This window comes from Lutra lutra, chromosome 12 (assembly GCF_902655055.1).
Source record: "Lutra lutra chromosome 12, mLutLut1.2, whole genome shotgun sequence".
NCBI lineage: Eukaryota > Metazoa > Chordata > Mammalia > Carnivora > Mustelidae > Lutra > Lutra lutra.
In genome coordinates, this window is record NC_062289.1 from 27,175,734 (window position 1) to 27,194,332 (window position 18,599).

Consider the following 18,599-nt stretch of genomic DNA (forward strand, 5'->3'; position numbering starts at 1 on the left):
GAGTAGTAAAAAGAGTGGGAGGCAGGATATTTGTAACATGCTGAGCAAAACCTTTTATCGTCACTTAAGACAAACTGACAAACTTCCTAAGACCTCAGTTGTTTTCTGTTGTTTCATCTGTAAAACTGGTCAAGAATTATTTCAGAACAGAAATCTGCTCCAGGTGATTTATATATGTATACCTTTTCCAGGTCACTAACCTTTGATGCTAGGTGTACCTCAACCAAAGAGATGTTCTCCCAAAGTAAATGTTTTCAGTGAAATAAATTGCTTTCTCGGTGCCTCATAGTTTCAAAGTTATTACCAATAAAATTTTGATACTAAGCAAAATGGGATTATTTTTTGCTGAAATTTTTCTTGGCCCCTGATTGGTCGTTAGATGCCAGATATTGTGAAAACATTCTGTGCAAGGACTTCAGACGCATAATGGCCAGTGTCCAAGGATATTGCTCAAGGTGAGTTTTGGAATCCTGCTGTTTTTGTTTCAGTTCTCACACTGCTTTCTTTACTCCCCCTTTGTGTTTTAGTACCATCTTTATCTTTTCCAAATTCAGCCCCTCCTTTTTCCTTTTTTGTCAATAACTGAAAAATTTTTTTCAGTATTGAAGTATAGTTGGTGTGTAATGTTAATTTCAGGTGTATAACATAGCGATTTGACAGTTCTATACATTATGCAATGCTCACTCCATGAGTTTAGTCACCATCTGTTTAGACATCCCATCCCTCTTTACTCATCTTGGCCTTTGGCAAGCAAAATCACTCGAGTCTTTCAAGAAGGAAGCCATTAGTCCTGTTTAATCATGCCACATTTAGTCACTGACACCATCACTTACACTACCAAACTGCCCAAGCCTAAAACTCAGTAGTTACCTTTTTTTTTTTTTTAAATTATTTATTTCACAGAAAGAGACACAGCAAGAGAGTGAACACAAGCAGGGGGAGTGGGAGAGGGAGAAGCAGGCTTCCCACTGAGCAGGGAGCCTGATGGGCTCCATCCCAGGACTCTGGGGTCATGACCTGAGCTGAAGGCAGGTGCTTAACGACTGAGCCCTCCAGGTGCCCCCTTAGTAGTTATCTTGATGCCTACCTCTCCCTTACCAATTTAATCTCTAAGCATTTCTATTTTACCTCCTAAGATCTCTTGAATTTGTCTGCTTTGTTTCCCCACAATTTAGTGCAAGCATTGCTCTTGTAGCCCTGCAGTAGCTTACCTGGTCTCATGTACAATTTGGTCCCTCTCCCATCCACTCTCCATACTGCAGCCAGAGTATTTAGGAAAATGCAAGTCAACATTACGCACTTGCTTAAAATCCTTCAGTGCTGTTTTAGTTCGCAGCTCTTAGTTCTGAAGGGTAAACTAGGAGCAGATTCCTTTTCCTTTAACCAAGTATGCCCTTACATAGAAAATAGACTTAACAAATACGAATAAAACAAAAACAACCTTTAGACCGAGTGGGGAGGGAAAGTAGAGGGTCGCTAGTCCAGAAGAAAGTGTTCTAGCTCACAACATAGCAGGCTGCAGCACTGGGCAGAGGGCGTGTTGGATGGGTTCTGGCAGCACCCAGGCAAGGAGTTCCATATGTGCAAACCAGAGTGTGTATCCTACTAAGTCAGACTGCTCCAGAAAGTTTTTCATTTAGTCGTTTTCATAGAGAATGCATAAGATAACCACATCTGCACTCAAGTTTTACTTATTTAAAGGCAGCCAATGTGGATCAGAGACTCCCAGTAGGTGCGTGGGAGAGGAGCAGTGAGGGAGATGGTTACACGCACCTCAAGATTCTGCTCCACTAGGGACGACAGGCAAGGCCTGGGGTTGGTCTCTAATGAGAGGCAGGATGGGAGAGTTGGCAGCTTAAGGTTTTGGAACAGCTGATGTAGGAAAAGAGAAACCTCGTTGCCTGAGGTAGGGGTTAACACAGCTACAAATGCCAGATGCTATTAAAGTAGCAAAGCATAAAATGACTTAAGAGATCGGGTATTTTGGGGCGCCTGGGTGGCTCAGTGGGTTAAGCCTCTGCTTTCGGCTCGGGTCATGATCCCGGGGTCCTGGGATCGAGCCCCGCATCGGGCTCTCTGCTCAGCGGGGAGCCTGCTTCCCTTCCTCTCTCTCTGCCTGCCTCTCTGCCTACTTGTGATCTCTCTGTCAAATAAATAAATTTAAAAAAAAAGAGAGAGATCGGGTATTTCACAGAAAGCATCACGGAGTTAACTTCCAAGTTACACCTCGAGAACGAGCATGAAGCGGTGCAGCGAGGGAGGGTGGCAGCAAAGAAAGGTACTCAGTACTTGGTTCACCAATGGGGCTGCAGAAGGGTAAAGAGCTGCTGAGCGAAGACAGAGGTTTCGTTTATCCTCCTACACCTGGAGCTAAGCAGGCCGTGCCCTTCAGGGAGCGGGTCTTAAAAACAATTTTTACACCTCAAATGTGGCAAGGACCAAGCCTACACTCTAGAGCGCGGGCCCGCAACCCGGAAGCAGCCAGGGGCGGATGGGGCGGAGTTGGACGGGGGAGAGGCGGGACTTCCGGTGCGGCTGTCGGCCCAGTTTCCGGCGTCTAGCGGCTGCTTGCCTGCCTGGACTGGTCTCGAGGACGTTGCGGACGGCAGGGCTGTGCTGACTTTCCTGGTAGCGGGGCTTTTGCTGAGGACGGCGTGCGGAGCAGGGGTGAGGAGCCGCTCCGGGACGGGCGACCTCCCGCCCGTGCAAAGGCTGCGTTTCTTTGTGAAATGCTGGTTGCGTATCCAGGCCACCCCCCATCCTGGGCCGCGGACCAACCCGCGCTCGCGCTCCGAGATGACGGTTCCACCCCTCCGGGCGGGGGCGGTTCCCGTGGCCGCCGGGTCGGCGCGCATGCGCGAAGTGGGGCTCCGAGCGCTTTTGTGGGGCCGCGGGGCTTCGGGGCAATGGTGGCGCGGGGCTCTTCGTAGTCCTGGAGCACATCGCGATTCTGGTGTGGTAGACATCCCACGGGACCTGCCCCCTGGACCGTTTTTCGAAGCTGGTGTCCCTTCCGGTCAGTCTGGCCAGGTCCTGGATTTTGCAGTGGGGCGGAGTGCAGTGACCAGTCCTGAGGCCCTCCATCCAGGAGATGGAGGAGCTCGCAGTTGTTAGTGCTGAAAGACCTTTGTTCCTGGAATCCTCCCAGTCAACTGAGACCGGGATTCATGAATTGGGTTAACTCACAAACCCATACTGAGCGGTCAGTAGTGCCGCGGAAAAGGCCACAACAGCTCCTTTCCTCAGTGAGCTTAACACTTTGGACCGAGTGATAAGTGGAATAATAGGAGCAAGCTAGGAGCTCCTGGCCCGTCCCTGGGCGAAAAGGAGTTGCACTCGGGAATGCCAGAGGAAAGGATGCTGCTAATCTGAGATCTATGAACTGCAGTTGTCCAGGGGAAAGGAGGATGTAGGAGACAGGTGTGGTAGAAGTCAGAAAACAAAAAGGATTTCCAGACAAAAGTCCAGCGATGAGGGAGGTAGAGTATAGGGCTGGTAGCCGCCTGCAATGCTGTGGAACTTTGGCGTGCGAGTAGAGGGGAAGGAGTTGGAGAGGTGAACCCAGGGCTCCTCACAGCAGGGTTCATTGTTGAGACTTTACCCTGAGGTCAGTGCAGAGCAACTGGAAGATTTTTTTTTTTTTTTTTTTTTTTTTTTTTTTTTTAAGATTTACTTATTGACAGAGACAGAGGAGAGGCAACACAAGCTGGGAGAGTGGGAGAGGAGAAGCATGCATCCCGCGGAGCTGGCAGCCCCGTGTGGGACTGGATTCCAGGACCCTGGGACCTTGACCTGATCCTGAGGCAGATGCTTAAGGACTGAACCACCCAGGCGCCCCCAACTGGAAGATTTTTAACTGGATAGTGACTGAAAACTAGTGTCATTTATGGAGTGCATACAGTGGTTCCAGACTTTTCCACCAGAAGTGCATAGGAAAGAAAAGAGAATTTGTATTCCCCAGGAGGTCTAGAAGGCATATTCTGAAAAGCCCCAACTTTGCAAAAGAAAATGGTTTGTTGAAAACTCTTGTCTTAAATATTTATACAAGATTTGAATGATATGCCAAAGTATAGACTTGGTTTGGTAGAAAATGTTTTCTCAAATTCTCAATTTATTCTCAGGCTTTAGGACTTTGTGTCATATGTATCCTGTGATTTCTGTTGGCCTTGACATGTGCCTCAGATCCCCCCCCCCCCATATACATAACCCAGCCTTTCTGTGTGCGCAGCAGTGTTCACAACACGTGTTACTTTCTGTAATTGACCTGTCAACCCTTAGAGTTGGGTGTAATTCTTTCTACTTTAGTAATGAAGAGCCTGAGGCTGAAAGGTTAAGAAACTTGCTCACATTCACACAGCTAGTGAGTTGACATTCAAACCCAGCCACGTGCAGCCCCTTAGTTCTTGGACTTTTCTAAACTACTTCGCTTCAGGTAGCAGATTTGGGGCTATAAATAAGATTTGAAGCAGAGAAGACACTTAGGGAGTTGTTGAAATAGGCTAGATGAGAGGTGGTTTCAAAACCAAGATCGTTTTATGGGGCGCCTGGGTGGCTCAGTGGGTTAAAGCCTCTGCCTTTGGCTCAGGTCATGGTCCCAGGGTCCTGGGATCGAACCCCGCATCGGGCTCTCTGCTCAGCAGGGAGCCTGCTTTCCCCCTCTTTCTCTGTCTGCCTCTCTGCCTGCTTGTGATCTCTGTCTGTCAAATAAATAAATAAAATCTTTAAAAAAACTTAAAAAAAAAAGATCGTTTTAGTAATTATGGAGAGAAGTGAGTGGATTCAAAGGAGGCAGAGCTGAGGTGACTTGGCATTTGATTGAGTGGGAGGAAGGAGTGGGAGAGGCTGGTGGCTACATCTGGATTGCTGGAATGGCCATTCCCTCATAAGGATTGTAGGAAAGAGCAGCTTGGAGGGTAAAGAGGGCTTGCTGTCCTGAGATGCACCATGATATTCAAGGGGAGATATCCTTCTGAAGTATCTTGAAGAGTTCCTTTTGGCATGAGAGAGAATTTACTCTTCTTCTCTGCACTGAATATGGGCCGTTCATTATCAGCTGTTGATGACTTTCTAAGTTCTATCTCCTATAACCTTTCCAAACTGTGGGAGATGGTGGGACAGGGACCCAAGAAAAAGGACATGGACTACTTCCGAAGCCTTTGCCTGTTCTTTGGAGGTGACACATGTATTTTACAATTATATTTTATCAAATACTGACCTGTAGATCAACTAACAAGTATTATAGAGGTTCAGACGAGGTCATGGCAGAAGTGGCCATGGCCTATGCTGGGGCTAATTAAGGAAGTGTGTTTTGAGGTTTGAGTGGGGCATCTCAGTTTTGTTTTTTTTTTTCTTTTCTTCTAGACCTGTCAGTCACTCTCAGATATATAATGCTCCACAGAGCATTTTAGGATTTAAAAGTTATGTTCTGTGGAACTGTTGAAAGCAAAAATAGCCTTTTTAAATGCTTTGGTAACATTAAGCCTATGTGGATACTTCAATAAGGATTAATATTATCAGTATTTATTATGACCATTTGCTGGCTCTAGCTGTACAGGTTTTTTCTTTTGTTTTTTGTTTTTTTTTTAACTACAATTCTTTTGTTGTCTGTCCAGTCTTGTTTATATTTTGTTCTTTAATTACCTTCAGAGTTAACATTTTTTATTGAGTACACATGTTGCCCATTTTCCTACTGGGTTGTTTGTCTTAATATTTACAGTTTATATTTTCTGGATTTTGGTCCTTCCTCACATGTGCTGGAAATTTGTTTTTCATTTTGTATGTTTTCACTCTGTTTCTCTCTTTCCAGTAGTTTTAAAAACTCCTTTCCAGTAATTGAATTTATCTGCCTTTTCCTTTATGGTTGGTGCTTTTTATATCTTTTTTTTTTTTTAAGATTTTATTTATTACTTATTTGACAGAGAGAGACACAGCAAGAGAGGGAACACAAGCAGGGGGAGTGGGAGAGGGAATAGCAGGCTTTCCGCTGAGGAGGGAGCCCTATGTGGGGCTCGATCCCAGGACACTGGGATCATGACCTGAGCTGAAGGCAAAAGCTTAACCGACTGAGCCACCCAGGCTCCCCGGTGCTTTGTGTAGCTTAAAAAAAAAGCCATTCATATTCTCAAGTCATGAAGATATTCTATCTAAAAGTTTTACAGTTTTGCCGTAAACATGCAGTCGTTTAATCTACCTGGGAAAAAATTGTGTGTGGTGTTATTTGGGAGTGCAATTTAATTTTTTCTGACACCATTTTATTGACCACATCATTCTTTCTTCATGTATCTGGAATTACCTCTGTCATGTCCGGTTTCTACACATGGGATGGGGGTCTTTTTCCGGATTCTCTCTTCTGTTTCGGGGATTACTTTGTCTCTTTATGTGCTAATACCATAACGTCTTCACTAATTATGAGACCTCATTAATCAAATCTGTATATTAGGTAAACCAAGGTCCCACCTTCTTTTTCTTCTCCAGTCTTGGCTGAAGTATGTCAGCTATCTTTGGCCATTTGCACTGATGTCTAGCTTTTAGAATCAGCTTACCAAGTTCCACAAAACACTCTTTGAGATAATGATTTAAATTGCCCTGAGCCTATAGATCATTACAGGGAAAACTGACATCTTTACAATATTGGGTCTTTTAATCCATGAAAATGGTACATCTGTATATTTAACTCATTTTTTGTGGCTTTCATTGAAGTTTTTAAATTTTGACCTAAAAATGTCAACATCATTAGACTTTCCTGGTGACTTTACATTTTATGACACTGTTGCAAGTAATATTTTTAAATTTGTTTTCTAAATATTTTTAGTGACATAGAAATGATAGTGATTTTTAATATCAATTGCTGTACTTTCCTGCTGGTTCAGCATCTTGAATTTTTGTATATACACTCATAACATGTATGAATAGCAATAGTTTTCTCTTTTCCAGTCCTTATACCTTGTTTTTCTTGCCTGACTACACTAACTAGGATATGATTTACACTGTTAAGTGGAAGTGGTCATAGTAACATCCTTGTGTTATTATCTCTGAGATGTTTCCAGTATTACTGATAAGTCTAATGTTGGCTGTAGGTTTTTGTAGTTAGTCTTTGTCAGCTTGTAGACGTTGCCTGCCATTTTTATGTTGCTTAGAGTATTTTAGTATGTATAGGTGCTGAATTTTATCAGATGCTTTTTCTGCATGAATTGACATGATCAGACATTATTTTACTTCATTCATTTGTTAATGTGGTAAATACAGTGATTGGTTTTCTAATTTAAACCAACCTAGTATTAGTAGGATAACCCCAATTTGGTAATGAATTTTTTATTATATGTTACTAGATGGGCAGTTATTTTCTTTCAGCACACTGAAAATATTATTCTAATGTGTTTTGGTTGTCATCGTTGCTAGTGTGAAGTCAGCTATCAATCAGTCTCTTGGGTCTTTGAAAGTAATGTATCTTTTCCCGTGGCTGCCTTCAGGATCTTTTCTTTGCTTTCAGTATACAGCAGTTTAGATAATGGACTTCTTTTTATTTTGCTTGGAATGCATTGGGCTTTCTCAACCTGTTTTGCAAGGATTTTCAGTCTTTTATACGTTAAACTTGCAGGCCTTATCCAGTGGATTTGTCTGATACTCAAATTACCACAGGAGCCCTTATAGGACGGCTTTATGCTTGGTGGTTTCTGCAGGTTCTTCTCCCTTATGGTCCTTGTTTCTTTAGGTTACATGCTCATTGTGCTTAGAATTTTATTTGATTTTATTTGTGGGATTTCTTTGCTGTTTGGGCTGAAAGTCATATCCTGGGGAGGATTTGCATTTGCTTCAGCAGGCACCTGCTAGTCAAGGTCATTCTAATTAAAATCTTGAAGGTTCTCTGAGGACTTACCTTCGATGATGTGAGTTTAGTCTGCAGACTGGGTCCAGGGCTGGCTTATGTTTCCATATTCTCTGTAGCATTTTCTTCCTTTCACTCTTTGGTCCAAGTTTCATAGCAGTTGATTTTCTTGTAGTCGCCTGAGATGGTGGAGTGGGAGTGCCAGTGATGGTTTATTTCTGGCTCATCCTTACAGGGAAGCCTCTGCACTTAGATTGGGAGGATCTCTCTCTTCAGGTGGGCTCTGAGTTTTATTTTGTATTCCCTGAAGGGGCCAAGGAGTTGGGGGACTCAAGGTAACCTAGTGTGGGCAGATGCTCTTAGGGCCAAAACAGGCTGTGGGTATTCTGCTCATCTTCTGGTTTGTTGCTTTATTCAGATCTAAGAAATCCTTATTTTCTTCCTTGTTCCTTGAAGCTTTACACACACGTGCGCGTGCGCACACACACGCGCGCGCACACACACACACACACACACACACATATACATGTATCATATACATACATATGCACCCTTGAACAGCATGTGTTTGAACTGTGCTGGTCCACTTATATGATTTTTTTTCGATAAGTACAGTATAATACCGTAAATGTATTTTCTCTTCCTTACAATTTTCTTAACATTTCCTTTCTCTAGCTTACTTTATTGTAAAAATACAGCATACAATACATACAACATACAAAATATGTGTTAATCTAGTGCTTGTGTTATCCATGAGGCTTCCAGTCAACAGCAGGCCATTAAAGCAGTTAAGTTTTGGTGGAGTCAGAAATTATACTTGGATTTCCAACTGTGCAGGGGTCAGCATCCTTAACCCCTGTGTCATTCAAGGGGTGTGTGTTTGTGTGTGTGTGTAATCTAGTATTGTTAGGTTTCATTTGGAGCATTAATTTGGTCACTTAGCCAGCTATATTATAGGAAGCCCAATTCCAAGAATGTGTTTTTTTGTTGTTGTTGTTGTTGTTCTTGTTCTTGTTTTTTAAGCAAAGAAGCGTACCAGAGTTTATTCATCCACAAATACGTATTTACTTTTCAAAGGAGTCAGCATAGGAGATTACAAGTTTCTGCCATTGCTCAAGATATATTTGGAATCTTTTTTTGGAATTGGTTTCAGAACTGTAACATAATCTTTTAAATATCTTTATTACCTACATTTTTCATCCTTTGAAGGTGAAACTTGGGCTTACCAAAGGATCCAGCAACCACACTCCTAGGTATTTACCCAAATAAATAGAAAACTTCTCTTAAGGCAAAAACCTGTGCATGAATGCTTATAACTGCTTTATTCAGGATCACTGAAAACCAGACAGACCAAGGTAAAATTCAACCGGAGAATGGATAAACTGTGGTATATCCACATTGTGGGGTACTATTCAGTAGCAAGAGGAATGAGCTTTATTGATTCTAGCAAAAACATGGATGGATCTTAAATGCATTTTGCTAAGTAAAAGAAGCCCACCCCAACAGGCTACATATTCTATGATTTTATTGATAGGACATTCTGAAAAGGAACTAGGGACAGAATATCAGTGGTTGCCAGGAGTTGGTGGAGGGGAGAGCAATTGACTACAAAGGAGCTACACAGGGGACATTATAGAATGATGTCTTTTATACTTGTTTGTATGTCTGAAGTATTTTATTATTATAAAAACAAAAATGGAAGAAAAAAATGAATAAGCTTAAAAAAACTAAAAATGAAGTCCCATTCTCTTCTCTTTAGTTTCCCTACTGTTCTTATCCACTCTGTAATTTTTAAACAGTACATATACCTTATATGCCACTGTGTATATGATGTAGCTCATAATAAGAAAATTTTAAAGGGGAAAATATGCAGAAGGAAATTTGAATCTGGTTAAGGTAGGGGAAACATCTCCTGACTAAAATTACTTTATAGCTTGAAATTTCCTTCTCGGTGACCTGTAAACACTGATAGCTCCTTGATTACATATACCATATCAGGCTATCATGCTGGAGATGGGCAATTAGAACATTTCCTTCCTTCCTTCCTTCCTTCCTTCCTTCCTTCCTTTCTTTTTTAAGATTTTAAAAATTCACTTATGTATAGAAAGAGAGTGCGCATACATGCATGTAAGCAGAGGGAGGGGCAGAGGAAGAAGGGGAGAGAATCTCAAGCAGACTCCACCGGAGCCTGACATGGCTCTCTCTCTCGACCCTGAGATCATGACCTCAGCCAAAGTCAAGAGTCGGACACTGAACCGAGTGAGCCACCCAGGCGCCCCTCAGCACCCATATATAGCAAAAGATGAAAAAGATTTTGCCCATGATTTAAGGCTTCCATTCACCCATTCTTCAGAGTACATTTGCTCATATTTAAAATAAATTTTTGAATGAATTGTTCCACCAAAGAATTATTTTAAGAAATCTGAAAGTAAATAGTAACTTCTCTTTTAGTATTCCCCTTCCTATGGTTTTAATTCAAGATTTTTTTTTTTAAAGAAAAATCAAACATTGTAGAAGTTCTATGGATCAAATTTTAGATTTTTTTTATTTTTTAAAACATTTTTTTTTCTAAAAGAATCAGCTTAACATGAAGCAGTATTTTTCTGGATATGAATGATATTTTTGAAGTCTTACCAGTTTTTAATTGTCCATTGTTTCCTAAACTGTATTTTTAATTTCATTTGCTCTCTCCTAGGGAATGAAGGATGGCAGCACGCCGTGCGTTAAAAGCTGTTTTGGTGGATCTCAATGGCACACTTCACATTGAAGATGCAGCTGTGCCAGGCGCCCAGGAAGCTCTTAAAAGGCAAGCTATTCTCCAGGTTCAGCTGACAAATATGTTTGTAAGTGCCATTTTACCGAGGCAGATCATTAGCTAAATGGATGGCCTTACGATGGCATTTCACCAGCTTACCATATATACAGGAACTGCCTTGGGTTTAGCTAGAAGATGTATGCACTGTAAAGTCCTCCAAACACTGTTTTCCAAACCTTTAGGTTTGGCCTTTTGATCTAGTGCTCTTGTTCTTTGTGTGTGTGTGTGTGTGTGTCTTTATCTGAGTCAGTAATGTAAATTTGGGAATAAAAACTTAAGATTCTAAAGTATGGAATAAATACCCATTGGAAAATCACTAATGAATCCTGGAATCACAAAATGAAACACACACATACACAAAGGCATAGTTCTGCCCACTCCCTTCACCCAAAATTTAGCATTGAGTGTGCCAACTGCTTGAGTAAAATTTAGTAAGAGGCTTGAAATTTTATATTGCTTTCTGTCAACAACATATAATGCTTTTGAAGGCTAGAGACTAGCTTACATTTCTCTCTCTCTCTTTTTTTTTTAATTTGAAATACGACTTTACTCTGATTCTAAATGAAGAGAAGTGGGAATGACAGCGACAGGCGAGATTACGCCACTGGATATTGTGATGGGATTAGAGCAGTCTCATATCTGAAACTCAGGAGGGAGCGGTTGCGTTCCAAAACAGCTAAATATGCAGGTCCCAAAAATGAAGGTACTTTTTTAAACGACCACATTGACTCCAAAGCCCATTCATCTCCTTCAGCATCCAAAGGTTAAGCACGTGTCCAGCTCGGCTGTATCATAAAGTGGCAGACATGCTGCACCACTGACATCATAGGACAGTTATCCTAGAACTAGACTTCTGCCGCTGGACTCCAGCTACCCTTCTTCTTGGGTCACCGTCCTCACCCTGGGGAGCAGGTGTCTGAGCAGCCTCTAGCTCGTGCTCTTCCTGTGCTGACTGAGCTGGCTCCGTGTCTGCCACTGGTAGGGCAGCAGCAGACATGGCCACACACCCACACAGCACATTGGGCCTGTTTTCACACCCTCGAACCAGATCTCTATGCCAGTTAGGCACATTCTTGTAAGTAACCCTTGGCGTTACATCAGATATTACAGTGGCACCCTGGGCTTGGACATCACAGCCATCTCTCAGCCCACCAGATTTCTCCTGACGAGCCGTATCCCATACGTTGAACTTAGTAGGTCCTCTGTTGGTATGGAACACAAAGGGATAGACCTCAACACCCAGGGTGGCTCCATACTTCTCAAATTCAGTCTGATGATGTTTCATGAACATAGTTTTTCCGGTACTACCATCGCCCGCCAACACAAGTTTGAACTGGACTTGGGGTTCTCCTTGGGCAGCCATCGTGCTGGTGCTTCCAGAAGCATCTCCGGCTGTCTGACTGAGCTCTTCTATTTCTGATGTATCAATCACAGTACTTAACACAAGTCTGCATACAAACTGGGGACATGGGAAAAGTTTATTAAAGTGAACTGAATGTGTTTGCTTCTGAGTTCTGAAAAAGATACTCCTCGATATGACACAACTAATAATGTTACTAAGTACTTTCATCCTGAAATAATTTAGGGAAGTTTTCAGAAATCAGCAGTAGTGAGCCTGTGGTGCTTATCATTTTCCAACCTGAAAATATTCATAGTATGCTGTTAATTCAGAAAATATTGTGACCAGGGTCACAGGGCCAGGTAGTAGAGCAAAAGAGTGACACAGACTTTGGACTCTCAAGGAGCTTATTTCCCATTGGGGGAATCAGAAAACATGAAGAGGCTTTTGTATCTGGTAGACTTCAGTTGGAATCTATCATTTTCGTTAGAATTATGGTATCTGTTAGAGGTGGACATGTTTAAAACCAAAAGAAAACCCATTGCAGGGTTGGACTTTCTCTTGACACAGTTTCTCTCCTAGGTAGGATTTCTAGGGAAAAGGATGCCTGTTGTTAGTCCATTCTACTGGGTAAGAGCTTTTGCTGCTTTGATGATGAGCTTTCTACTATGGATCCAAAGAATTTCTTTCTGGTGAACAGTGGACAACATTTCTAAGTTGCCCAATAAGCTGTGAGCCTGCCAGTCTTGGGGGACGAGAGTCTACACACTATTCTCTTACTGGCACTGCAGGCATTTCCATCCCAAAGAAATCACTGTACTCTTGTCACTGCTGGTTTGGGTTTCTGTGCATACAAAAGAAACTAAGGGAAGTTGAAGGACTAGTCAAAAGAAAAGTGTTTTTAAAAATCCTCATTAAAAGTGATGTGGTGGGGCGCCTGGGTGGCTCAGTGGGTTAAAGCCTCTGCCTTCGGCTCAGGTCATGATCTTGGTCCTGGGATCGAGCCCCACATCGGGCTCTCTGCTCTGCGGGGAGCCTGCTTCCTCCTCTCTCTCTGCCTGCTTGTGATCTCTCTCTCTCTCTGTCAAGTAAATAAATAAAATCTTAAAAAAAAAAAAAAGTGATGTGGTAATTTCCATTCTTGTACTGGTTCATTTTTAATTATGTTGATGGTAGTTATGTTGAAGTCATCAGTTTCTTTTGAGAGATAAATCACCAAATTTAATGTGTTTTTCAGAAAAGCTATCACACAGATATTATACAGATAATCATGATTACAGTGAACCATTTAATCAAGGAAATGTATTTAATGTTCTTTGGGTGAATACTTAAAAATGTTTTTTTCTGGTTTATTTGCTTGCTTGTTTTAAATTGTTATTAGTGCTGTTATGTTTTGTGTCCATTCGAGAGAGGCATAAAATAAAAAGCAACAGGGTATCGATACAAAATTTTAAATTGTGGTTAAATTAAAATTATTTGTGGATTTTAGATTAAAATACTTTAAGGCTAAGAAAATCATTTCCGTTTTTAAAGAAAGCTAGACTATCACGAATTCTCTCTCTGGTTGCCAGTTTAGGTTCCAGGAGCAGATCATGGAATCAAAACAATCCTGTATGTAGGTAGTTCAAGGGGAAAACACATTTCGGTCTGTACAACTGGAATGTTTCTTTGAGCATTTCAGATAGTTTCTGTTGATTAACTTAGTAACATATTGAGGGTTTAGCCCGACTCTGATTGACTGCTAAGAAGGAATAAGCATCCTGAAGTATCCCCTGTTCTCTTCACATAGAAGTTCAGAAGTTGTACCACAACATAGATCTGAGTTGCCCATGGGCTCTACTGACCCCCTTCTGTGCAGAGCTGAGCAGTCACTTAACTCCTGGCTTCTGTTGTCCCGTCTTTAGGAGAAGGCTGCACTAGTAGATAATCTCTAAGATAACTTTCTCTCTCATAATCTGTGAGTACAGTGGTTACTAAACTTTGTTTTGTTTTGTTTTGTTTTTTCATTTCTTTACTAAAACCCTGAGGTAAAACTCAGTTTCAGAAGGCCTTCAGAGAGGTAGACATACATAGCTTTTACAGTTAGACGGTGCAGCCTTCGAAGATGAAGCAGTCCACAAGGTGCGGATGGTTTGTAAAAATCTGGATAGGTTACAAAAACAAGCTTATTGGCCATAAAAACAGTGGCTTGGTGACTAACTCTTCATTTTCTGACCTCTGGCAAGTTCTCGTAAATCGGGTTTTATGGGGCTAGAGTGTAAAAGCTGCTTGTTGACATATGAATTTGACTTTCCCAGGTTGCGTGGAGCTTCTGTAATGGTTAGGTTTGTGACCAATACAACCAAAGAGAGCAAGCAAGACCTACTGGATAGGTTGAAAAAATTGGAGTTTGATATCTCTGAAGATGAAATATTCACTTCGCTGACTGCAGCCAGAAATTTAGTAGAGCAGAAGCAGGTTCGACCCATGCTGCTAGTGGATGATCGGGCGCTCCCTGATTTCAAAGGTAGGGGACATTTGGAAATATACAGAAATTGGTTCTTCACGTTTGCTTCTAAGTCATTCTTAAAACTGGACGTTAAAACATTCTTAAAACTGGACGTTTTGTCAGATTTACTCTTACTATTGAAATGGTCAACAGATAGTTTTAATAAGTTCATGTTTCTCAAATCTGGTTTCTTTGTTGTTGTTTTTAAGATTTTATTTATTTATTTGACAGAAAGAGACAGAGCAAGAGAGGGAACAAAGCAGGGGGAATGGGAGAGGAAGAAGCAGGATTCTTGCTGAGCAAGGGCCTAATGCGGGGCTTGATCCCAGGACCCTGGGATCATGACCTGAGCTGAAGGCAGACGGTTAATGACTCAGCCACCCAGGCGCCCCTCTCAGACTTCTTTTGACTACATGCTACAATATGCACACATAATATAGTAACCCAGTAGATAAGTATTTGTGTTTATGTGTGTTAAACAATACTTACTCCTACTACATGAGATGTACTCCATTTTCTGTTTGGTTTACTTTGTTGTTTGTTTGAATTTGATGCTGCTTAGAGCCCTCCAAATTAGCTTCACAGTCTACTAATGGATCATGGCCCACAGTTTGAGAAAACACAGGTCAGAATCACTTTATGTATTATAATCCTCAATCCAGGAGCCACTGTATTAATTTGATTAAATGAAATATGTTGGAATCTTACATTTTACTTTAGTTTTAATGGAATTAATCTGATCCCATTTATAAATGATTGATTATGAGGAGTTTCTGTTTATGATGGGTTTGGCTTTTGAGGCTGATGAATAAATCTTAATAATATTGTGAAAAAAGTAGATATTCTGTATCATGTGAAGTTTTTACAATGACCATAAAATACTTTTAATCAAAATAAAATAAAACTTTTTTCTTTAAAGAAATTAACAGACCCTGGGAAAATATCCTGTTTTTTTATGAAGCTTTGCCACATTACTTCTTTTTATAAATGACACTCAGAGTGAAATGACACAATATAGAAAAATGGGTATAAGTACCTCATTATAAAACCTTATGATGGTTTTACAAATAATGATTAGGGAATTCAGCGTGACTATATTGTCGCAGAACCTAGAAACTTGTCCTATTGGAAGTAGAACAGTATCAAGCAGAGTTATTATTTGTAAGAAACAGAAGCCAACTTTGGCTGAATTAAACAGAAAATACATTTATTAAAAGAATCTGGGGCGCCTGGGTGGCTCAGTAGGTTAAAGCCTCTGCCTTCAGCTCAGGTCATGATCCCAGGGTCCTGGGATCAAGCCCTGCATCAGGCTCTTTGCTCAGCAGGGAGCCTGCTTCCTCCTCCCTCTCTGCCTGCCTCTCTGCCTACTTGTGATCTCTGTCAAATAAATAAATAAAATCTTTAAAAAAAAAAAATCTGAATGCTGACAGGAATATAAAATGGAGCACCTCCTATGGAAAGGAATTTGGCATTAGCAAAACTGGGTATAAAGCAGAACTGCCACTTGTAGGAATCCATCCCTAAGAAGTAGTTACAAAAATACACCATGGAATGTGATTAGAATTGTTCATTATGGCCTTATTTGAAATAACAAAAGATTGGAAACAATATGAATGTTCATTGGAAGGGGCTGATTGTTTCAACTATGATATGTCCACAAAATGGAATGGCTTGTAGCTGGAAAATAAGGAAGGGCAAATTCTGTCTCCTGATAAGGAGTGGTCTTCATAGGATATATTAAGTGAAAAAGCAGGGTGTAGGAAACCTTACATATTTTTGTGTAAGAAAATGAGAGAGAAATGGATACGTGTTTGTCTTATATTTGTGAAAGGAAGCTAAAGAAGAATAAGTGGGAATCTAGGAAAAGTGATTATCTAAACAGGAGGAAGAAAGAAAGTAATTAGGAGAAAGACTTCTCTGCAAGTACCTTGTTTATAGTGTTGCCTTTGGAACCATGTAAATGTTTTGCATGTTTGAAAGGTGGTTAAAAAGTAAAAAACAAGCCAGTCCCTGAAAACCAAAATCAAATTGAAACAAATAAATTTAATTCTATATCAAGTTGGTGACATATTCACTCAGAGAAAAGACTTACTTCAAATGACTTTAAAATACAGTATTTTTTTAAAAGATTTTATTTATTTAATTGACAGAGATCACAAGCAGGCAGAGCAGCAGGCAGAGAGTGGGGAAGGGGGGAAGCAGGCTCTCTGCTGAGCAGAGAGCCCGATGCAAGGCTCGATCCCAGGACCCTGAGACCATGACCTGAGCCAAAGACAGAGGCTTAACCCACTGAGCCACCCAGGTGCCCCTAAAATACAGTATTTTGATGGTTCGTTCCATAGGGGGATAAATTCTAAGGATAAAAGCACTGCAAAGAGATGGCATGATATTGTATGTTGAAAACTCAAAAGACTCCACCCCAAAATTGCTAGAACTCATACAGGAATTCAGCAAAGTATCTGGATATAAAATCAGAATGCACAGAAATCAGTTGCATTTCTATACAATAACAATGAGAGTGAAGAAGACAAATTAAGGAGTCGGTCCCATTTACAATTACACCTAAAACCATAAGATACCTAGGAAAAAACCTAACCAAAGAGGCAAAGAATCTATACTCAGAACTACAGAACTATAGTTCACTCAGGGAAGAAATTGAGGAAGACACAAAGACATGGAAAAACATTCCATGCTCGTGGATTGGAAGAACAAATACTGTTAAAACGTCTATGCTACCTAGAGCAATCTAGACATTTAATGCAATCCCTATCAAAATACCATCAACTTTTTTCACAGCTGTAACAAATAATCCTTAAATTTGTATGGAACCAGAAAAGACCCTGAATAGCCAAAGGAATGTTGAAAAAGAAATCCAAAGTTGATGGCATCACAATTCTGGACTTCAAGCTCTATAACAGAGCTGTGATCATCAAGACAGTATGGTACCGGCACAAAACAGACACATAGATCAGTGGAACAGAATAGAGAGCCTAGAAATAGACCCTCAACTCTATGGTCAATTAATCTTAGACAAAGCAGGGAAGAATGTCCAATGAAAAAAAGACTTGTCAAAAAATGATGTGGGGAAAATTAGACAGACATGCAGAAGAATGATACTGGACCATTTCCTTATACCACCCACAAAAAGAGACTCAAAATGGATAAAAGACCTAAATGTGAGACAGGAATCCATCAGAATCTCAGAGGAGAACACAGGCAGCAACCTCTTCGACCTCAGCCGCAGCAAATTCGTGCTAGACATGTCTCCAAAGGCAAGGGAAACAAAAGCAAAATGAACTATCGGGACTTCATCAGGGTAAAAAGCTTTTGCATAGCAAGGGAAACAGTTTACAAAACCAAAAGACAATTGACAGAATGGGAGAAGATATTTGCAAATGACAGATAAAGGGCTAGTATCCAAAATCTATAAAGAACTTACCAAACTCAACACCCAAAGAACGAAGAATCCAATCAAGAAATGGGCAGAAGACATGAACAGACATTTCTGCAAAGAAGACATCCAAATGGCCAACAGACACATGAAAAAATGCTCAACATCACTAACCATCAGGAAAATACAAATCAAAACCACCTCATACCAGTCAGAATGGCTAAAATTAACAAGTTAGGAAACGACAGATGCTGACAAGGATGCGGAGAAAGGGCAACCCTCCTACACTGTTGGTGGGAGTGCAAGTTGGTGCAGCCACTCTGGAAAACTGGGTGGAGATTCCTCAAAAAGTTGAAAATAGAGCTACCCTATGACCCAGCAATTGCAGTACTAGATATTGACCCCAAAGATACAAATGTAGTGATCTGTAGGGGCACATGCACCCTAATGTTTATAGCAGCAATGTCCACAATAGCCAAACTATGCAAATAGCCCACATGTCCATCAACGATGAATGGATAAAGATGTGGTGTACATATATACAATGGAATACTACTTAGCCATCAAAAAATGAAATTTTGCCATTTGCAACAATGTGGATGGAACTAGAAGGTATTAGGCTAAGCAAAATAAGTTGATCAGAGAAAGACAATTATCATATGATCTCACTGATATGTGGAATTTAAGAAAAAAACAGGATCATAGGAAAAGAGAGGAAGAAATAAAAGACAATGAGATGAG

General features: G+C 40.9%; 1 protein-coding gene across 5 annotated transcripts in view; it reads left to right on the forward strand.

Moving 5' to 3' along the window:
- The first annotated feature begins 2,526 nt into the window (after positions 1 to 2,526).
- HDHD2 (haloacid dehalogenase like hydrolase domain containing 2) overlaps positions 2,527 to 18,599 on the forward strand; it is a 35,036-nt gene continuing 18,963 nt past the window's right edge. Inside the window, exons 1-4 of one of the 5 annotated variants that reach the window (XM_047697192.1) lie at positions 2,858 to 3,016; positions 9,035 to 9,180; positions 10,521 to 10,631; positions 14,277 to 14,485. In XM_047697192.1, coding sequence (XP_047553148.1) covers positions 10,531 to 10,631; positions 14,277 to 14,485 — 310 coding nt within the window. In that variant the 5' untranslated portion in view covers positions 2,858 to 3,016; positions 9,035 to 9,180; positions 10,521 to 10,530. Of the gene's footprint in view, positions 2,668 to 2,713; positions 2,737 to 2,852; positions 3,017 to 9,034; positions 9,181 to 10,520; positions 10,632 to 14,276; positions 14,486 to 18,599 lie in introns of those variants that run through there. The other 4 variants (XM_047697190.1, XM_047697188.1, XM_047697193.1 and 1 more) reach the window with 4 other exon arrangements.